Source organism: Acanthisitta chloris, unplaced genomic scaffold (assembly GCF_000695815.1).
Source record: "Acanthisitta chloris isolate BGI_N310 unplaced genomic scaffold, ASM69581v1 scaffold11851, whole genome shotgun sequence".
Taxonomy (NCBI): Eukaryota; Metazoa; Chordata; class Aves; order Passeriformes; family Acanthisittidae; genus Acanthisitta; species Acanthisitta chloris.
Window position 1 is genome coordinate 269 of NW_008657685.1, and position 7,883 is coordinate 8,151.

The 7,883-nt window shown below is 48.6% G+C and overlaps 1 protein-coding gene across 1 annotated transcript in view; it reads right to left on the reverse strand.

The window, feature by feature from the left end:
• Positions 1–2,469: 2,469 nt before the first annotated feature.
• The window catches only part of LOC103811829 (solute carrier organic anion transporter family member 2B1-like), a gene marked incomplete at its 3' end in the record, with an annotated part of 12,961 nt that continues 7,547 nt past the window's right edge, over positions 2,470–7,883 (reverse strand). Inside the window, exons 4-6 of the mRNA XM_009084826.1 lie at positions 6,252–6,479; positions 5,079–5,177; positions 2,470–2,600 (exon numbers count right to left, since the gene is read on the reverse strand). Of these exons, the coding sequence (XP_009083074.1) occupies positions 2,470–2,600; positions 5,079–5,177; positions 6,252–6,479 (458 nt within the window). The remainder of the gene's footprint in view (positions 2,601–5,078; positions 5,178–6,251; positions 6,480–7,883) is intronic.

Sequence of the window (7,883 nt, forward strand, 5' to 3'; positions counted from 1 at the left end):
ATTTTGCCATCACATAGAATATTTTCCTATTGTTATTTTTAACTGTCAGCAGATTCCAAAAGCTTTCTGGGGGAAATGGTAAAATGGGGAGAAATTCAAGAAGATGTGGGCTGCAAAGGGATATGTGGGTGCTCAGCCATGTGGGAATATTCCCTACAGATAGTAGTCAGTAGAGCAGGGTGAAATCTTCCTGTTCATTTTGAAATCAATATCCACCCATTCCTTCCTTAAAGTCTTCCAAACTGCTCAGAGTGCAGTACTTGCCAAAAAGTGCAGCTGTTTTAGCTGGGAGTACATTATTTTCTCTCAAGAGCTATTGATGACATCAGCCCTAATACAGAACCTTTCTCCTATGAGGGAGTGCACCACTCTGGCACACTGAGCTGGTTCTGCTAATATGGATCATCCAGAAGGACTTCAAAGTGATCCAAGCTTCAGGAGGATAAATCAGGCATGCTGCATTCAGGATTGCCCTCATCTTGCAATGACCTGAGCAGTTTCCACCCCTTTACCTCACAGCACCTTTGCAAACCTCACAGCCTACATAGCCCAGGAGTACATAATTATAACCCCAGAAGTTTAACTGGTACAACAGGTTGCATTTTCCCAGGTAGGGAAACCCCCAAATCTCCTTAAGAATCACTCATTCCTGTGGAAATTCAGGCAGTGTCAGAAGAAATGAAGGATTATTCTGCACCAGACTTGTTTAGACAGGAAAGCTTTGATGTTGCCACAAAGTAAAATCATGTGGAAGGCAATCACACAGGTTAGAGTGTGGCCAAGACACTGAGATGAGCACAATTTCACCTGCTCAGCATGTCCCAGCAGCTTCAACATTCAAGCCCATAGCACGATGCCTCCTCTAATAGCACAATTTGTTGTGTATTATTCCAACACGTCAGGACCTGCAGCCAGAGAAGCACTTGGGAAGCTCACGAGTTGTTTCACATCTTGGCATGAGCACTGGAGCGCTCAGGAGAGCTTCAGAGAAGTACAAATTCTGGTAGTAAACACAGTAAAGCAGTGTCCCACCAGTGGGCTGCAGCAAGAGCCAGGGATGAGTATGCCCCAAGCAAACTGCACTGGCAGTGATGGGGCTTGCAACAGGCTCAGGCTGCTGAAGAGTTTACCCTGCCAGTTCTCTCTGAAGACTTCACAGAGACAGGGTGTTTATGGGCTGGCAAGGGTTTTAAACACTTTTGGCCATCAAAAAGTACTGAGTAAGGAGAGGTGGTGGGTGAAGCTGGATGCTGGAGAAGCAGCTGACCCTGAGCCCTGTAGACAGTGAGCAGTGACAAGAGGCTTTGCAGAGGAAAGAAGATAAACCAGCCTCTATTACCAACAGCCCCGACGTACACCCACTTCTAACAAAAGGCTCCTGATTAGTCATGTTTCCTATAAACTGTGACAGATGTCCTCATTGAGCACATGTGGATCCTCCTGAAGAGAAACAAGGGCCATTGGTGCAGCACCTCCCACCAGGTCCCAAAAGAGATCATCGAACGGTTTGGGCTCAAAGAACCTTAAAACTCATCCAGTTCCACCCTGTCATGGGCAGGGACACCTTCCACTAGCCCAGGTTGCTCCAAGCTCTGTCCAACCTGGCCTGGAACACTTCCAGGGATGGGGCAGCCATAGCTTTACTGGGCAACCTGTGCTAGTAACTCACCACCCTCAGAAAAATTTCTTCCCAATATCCCATCTAACCCTGCCCTCTGGCAGTGGGAAGCCATTCCCCCTTGTCCTCTTCCTCCAGGCCCTGGTCCAAAGTTTCTCTCCAGCTCTCTTGGAGCCCCTTTAGGCACTGGAAGTGGCTTTAAGGTCTCCCTGGAGCCTTCTCTTCTCCAGGCTGAACATCCCCAGCCCTCCCAGCCTGTCTCCAGAGCAGAGGGGCATGCTGAGCTCCTCACCCACCAGCACTCCCAGGTCCTTCTCCCCAGGGCTGCCCTCCATCCATACTCCACCCAGCATGTGTTTGTGCTTGCAGAAGAAGCAGGACCACAGAATCATTCAGGCTGGAAAAGACCTTTAAGATCACTGAGTTCAACCCTGAACCTACCACTGCCATTGCTTTCCTGTGGAAGACAAGGAGTCCCACCTGCAGGTGAGCCAGGAGAATGGCTGTGAGAAGGACCCCAACCCACACAGAACTTGCTCAGTGCTGTAGGTTCCTGTGCAGAGGAATCAACACACAGGCTCTGCTTCAGTGCCCCACTAAGGAAATTATCACATCCATCAAGCTGCTTGCACCACATCACCAAGCATGTGCTTAGCATACAGATCCCTCTGACATGGAAGATGAGAGCAAACCACAGCTCCGCTCTGACTTTGGGATACAGCTATGAGCTGCATCATTCCCTGGTCATGTTTCCCATGGATGCAGCAGGTAATGTTAAAGCTATCAGGGAGGGAGGGACGTGCATGTAAACATGAGGTGTTTACAAGGCCCATCTTCAGCACCTCTCCTACCTCTTTTGGCATTTCCCGTGGGAAGAAGAAGTAAGGCACAGCAGACAGGGCCACGAGGCTGGCTGCCACCAGGAAACCAAGCCACCAGGCACCAACCCACCGCGGGTCCTTGTTCGTGAGCTGGACTTCAGCTGCAACACAAATGGAGAGGTGGGCATCAAATCAACAGTGAACAGAGGGAGAGACACCACAGCACCAAAGGGATGGTGATGGGTGGCCCCAGTTACCCCAAACATCAATCAGCTCCAAAGTGGTGACTCTAAACCTGGGGATCACCAGTTTTTGGGGTCTGAGAAGCATGTGCCCCTGACTCATCTCATGGTGCTAAATCACAGTTCATTCTTTGCTATCACCAGTGTGTCCAAAAAGCCACTGAGCCCTCCGGATGGAGACAGGGATATCCTAGAGCTAGAAAGACAAAGGAAAGCATCCCCATTACAACTTTTTCAGAGAAGCGATACCCAAGTTATGAATATCCACCCAAGGGGATTAAGTCATGATGTCTGGCAGTACAGAAGGAAAAAAAACTTTCTAAAGTTTAAAATTGATTTAATTACAGTTGACTTTTGGGATTCAAGAGCACTTGTTTAGGTGTTTGCAATCTGTCTGCCCACACAAGGATTCCCAGTTTGCCGCAGGACTTGGACCCTGGAGCAGCGTCCCCCAGACTGGTCCATCAGCCACTGCCTGGTTTGCAGCTCAACCAAAGGAAGCCCATCATTAAAAATGCTTTAATAAGGATTATATCCCACTCTCTTGTCTGTCTGCCTTCAGTTTTCCCAGCCTCCTCTCCTGCCATCTTCTGGGCACTGCACCAGTGATCACAATCTCTGTGGGGAGGGTACCTGGCATCAATAAAACAAGGGTATGCAGAAGCCAGAATGCAAATTCACATCAGGGTGTGTCTGAACAAGGAAGATTTCTACAGAAAAAGGTGATCCCTGTAGAAAAATGGTATTCACAAGCATATCCCAAGAAACTAGTCCTCCTGGAAACCTGAACTGTGAGGTTTAGCATAAGCAAGCCACTCACACTGGGGAGGTGCAATGAAAACTGCAGTAGGTTTACTGGGGTTTGGCACAGCAGCTACTGACACATCTAATCTCCCATCTCTAGAGGTAACAAGTGATAGCACAAAGAAATTTGATAATCTCCTCCCTGTGCAATGCATTTAGCAAATTGGCATCTTAAATCCTTTCCTGATAAACACCAATTTATTGGTTTTTTTCTAAGAAAACAACAGGTTAAATTAGGTTTATCACTGAGCAGCTGCAGCTTGTCAGGTTTTCCCATTAGGCTGAAGACATCTTTAGGCTGAAAATAGCTCTAAAACTAGGTGTTCTCTAGCTCTGGCTTCTCAAGCACATTTCTCATTCAATTTCCATCTGCAGAAGGTGGCTTAGAACAACTGAGCATCAGGGTGTGCAGGCAGACAGCAGGCCCTAATGCCAATTTTTTATCCTTCGGACAAAAAGGTACCTGACAGGTAAGCCAGAACACCAGGCACCTTGCCAAGGCTCCCCCATAGAGGAGGATGATGGCTGCAGCAATAGCTGGGACTTCACCTGACAGGAGGAGGCAATGTCAGAACTAGAATTTGCACTTGTGCTACAAATATCAGAAAGGTATGTAGTGACAGAGGACAGCAGAAAAAGTCTAGTGAGGTCAGTGAGCAGGAAAGCAGAAATGCCCTGGAGGCCCTGAAAAGAAGCCAAAGCAATGCATCCATAGTGTCACCTGCTGCTCATCCAGCTCCAGACCCGATGCTGTCTGGTCACCATCCAAAGGAGTCTGTACACTGTCCTTTTTGTCATGTAAGGATATGCCGAGCCCTACAATCATAGAACCACAGACTGCTTTGGGTTGGAAGGGATCTTAAAGCTCATCCAGTCCCACCCCCTACCATGGGCAGGGACACATCCCACTAGACCAGGTTGCTCCAACTCCTGTCCACCCTGGCCTGGAACACTTCCAGGGATGGGGCAGCCACAGCTTCTCTGGGCAACCTGTGCCAGTGCCTCACCACCCTCACAGAGAACAATTCCTTTCCAACATCCCATCTAGCCTTGCTCTCTGGTAGTGGGATGCCATTCCCCCTTGTGCAAAGTCCCTCTCCATCTCTCTTGGAGCCCCTTTAGGCACTGGAAAGGGCTCTAAGGTCTCTCTGGAGCCTTCTCTTCTCCAGGCTGAATGTGCCTCTGCTCTGATAATAACCAGGAAAAAGCCTCTTGTTTTCCAGGCCAGGACTCAAGAGCAGCCAAAAAGGAGATCTCTAAATGCTTTAATAGCACATCTCAGGTAGAGGCATTTAAAAAGGAAATCCCTTTCATGCTCCTTTCCTGCCCTACCCAGCATTTCTCTTCTATTCATTTTCACCTTCCTCCCTTCCTACTCTTCCCTGTGCTTCTTCACACCTCAGGGTCCTGGTACCCATTCTCCACTCCTTCTTTCTCCTCTATGTTCCTCTCCGGGTTTTGGTTATCCTCCACATCCCCAACTCTTCCCTGCTGATGGCTGGCAGCAAAATGCTCCTGCTGATGGTGCTGGCATATGGCAGAGAATTCATAGAAGACTGAAAATCAGTCTTAAAACTCTCCCAGTTCACTCACCTCCACTGACTTTGTCAATGTCGACGTAAAATCGCAGCATGGCAGAACCCAGCATGAAGGCCACCCCTGGCCCGATGACAGTCACGGAGAACAAGATGCCTGCAGAGAGGAGAGAGCACAGAGGTGCTCAGCCCTGTATGGAGAGACCATGGGCATAGGAGGTGCCTTGGGGCTGGACCAGGGTCCACTGTATCTGCCTCCAGCAGACCCTTTTTCCCTGTCAGCTTTCTTATCTCAACCCTCAAGGAAAAACAAACCCATGCTCCCTTCACAGGAAAAGTTTTACAAGACTTTCCTGCCACTTTTCTTCAATGTCCTGGAAAGACTGAAATACACCCAGGAACAAAATGTGCTCCTTGGCATAAAAAATCCAGGGAACACCAAGGTTTTTTACGAGGTTAAGGAGATAAGTTATCAGCAAACTCTCCTACATGAATTACTGATTAAAAAATCAACACACATAAGTTCAACTCATATGTTACAGGTAATCCTTTCAGCTATGATTCAGAGGTTTAGATCTTCTACCAGAGCAAAATTTGATGCTGTACTTCAATTTTATTGACAGTAATAACCTGTTTTTGGTCCACCTTTGCTGCTGCATTCAGGTCAAAAGGCCATCACAGATAACAGCTGGAAAAGGGCTAGAAGGACCTACAAGGACCATCTTGTCCATCCCACCACCCTGGGACATCCCTTTTAGGCCTGGACCCAAGCAGTTCTACAGCATCCTCTCGGCTGAATGATACTCTCCCATCTCCCAGATGGTTGAACTTGCTTTTTTAGCTTTCTATAATTTTCCTGACATTTAAACAAAGTCTTCATGGCTGCATCTTAAACCTATAGCCGACTCTTGTGAACACAGGGATCAGACTATTCCTCTTCTCCTTCTTGAAGCCTTTTTGGAGGAGGACATAGTTATTAGGTCTGTCTGCAGCTTATCACTCACAGGACAAAAATCCCAGCATCTCCCCCAAATCATGTTTCCAGCACTCCTCATCTGCTGTTTGTCCAAGGTTGAAGCAGATAAACTCTTTTTACAGATGCCTTCCTAGCACTGGGCAGAGAAGAAGGGCTGGAGCAAACCCTGCTCTCATTCATTCTCATTAGTACTGTCTGGACTTGCTATCAATCTCATTCTGGCTTCTCCTCTTCCCACAGCAGCCCCAGCCTTACCCAGATAGAGGGGGGAGTTCCTCTCACTGGCGAAGTCGTCGATGTAGGAGATACCGAAGGGCTGGATGGGGACACCACCGATGCCCAGCAGGGCCTGGGCAATGAACATGACGAGGAGAACCTCGTGGTTCTCCTTGGTGGCATGGGGGGTGCAGGTGGCATCACTGAGGTTAGCCCAGGAATCTGGGATCCTGGGCTGGCACAGGTCAGTGGTGTTGCTGAACATGCCTGTGATGACAAGGGGAACAGGTCTAAGGAGGACAGCAGCAGGCATGTGGGTAGCAAATCAGTAGACCATAGATTCCTATCATAGGGTGGTTTGGATTGGAAGATCATCTCATTCCATCCCCTGCCATGGGCAGGGTCACCTTCCACTAGACCAGGTTGCTGGAGCAACCCATCCAGCCCTATCCAGCCTGGCCTAGAACACTTCCAGGGGTGGGGCAGCCATAGCTTCTCTGGACAACCTGTGCCAGTGCCTCACCACCCTCACAGGTGTCAAAAATTCCTTCCCAATATCCCACGTAGCCCTGCTCTCTGGCAGTGGGAAAGGTCCTGTCACTCCAGGCCCTTGTCCAAAGTCTTTGGACAAGCCCTTTTAGGCACTGGAAGGGGTTCTAAGGTCTCCCTGGAGCCTTCTCTTCTCCAGGCTGAACACCCCTAGCTCTCCCAACCTGTCTCCATGGCAGAGGTGCTCCATCTCTGTGGCCTCCTCTGGACTCACTCCAGCAGCTCCTTGTCCTCATCTTATCCTTATGTTGGTGAAAGAAAATACAAAGTAAGTGTAAAGATTACTGTGCCCATGTTCACAGAGATGGATGCATGTGCCATGGAAAGCCACCTCCATCAGAGAAGTGGAGCTGAGGTCACTTTTAGGACCTTTGGTAGACCTTGCAATAAAGGTAAATGAGCAAAACTGTACATTTTGTGAATAGCTACTCAGGAAATGAGAACTCATTTTACCCAGAAAAGACATACAAAGCTGTGTAAGCTAAAGTGCTGATTCTAGCACCCTTATCTTCCTTAAAATGCTGGGGGAGGGGGTGGTGGTGCCTATAGCAGGACTTCCATGGTTATGCCCCAAATCATATGCAGCTCTGAGTGCTCGGACACAAGGCCACCTGCACCAGCAGTCCTGAAACATGTGGCTAATTGTTTCCAAACTGTCCTTAGCACCTGCCTCGTGTTTGCAGCCAGGAATTATTCACCTATTAAATCTTCCTTTGGTGTCTGCAGCTGTGAACCAGCTGAGCTCCCTCTGATGAGCCACAGGAAAGCTGTTAAGTGGAGGCTTCTAAAAACTTTGCTGGAGCTTCATGGCAGGATTTGGGAAGGTAGCGAGAAAGTACTTTTCTCCTTTTGTCCTTTTCTCATAACTTTCTTTCATGGAGAAAATCCCAAATCCACCCTGGCCTGTTCCCTCCATGAGTGATTTAGAGGTGCACATTTCTCATGGGAGGCTGGTTTTCACGTGGGGTCTAAAACCTCAGAGTATTCCCTCAAAGACAACTCAGCTAAAGAGGTGAAGACAGGTGAGGCTGGAGAAACAGGGGAAGCTGGGTGTGAAACTAGAGCTCCCTCACCACAGACAACAATGTTCCACCCCCAAATCTGCCCTGTTGGGGTGAGCCA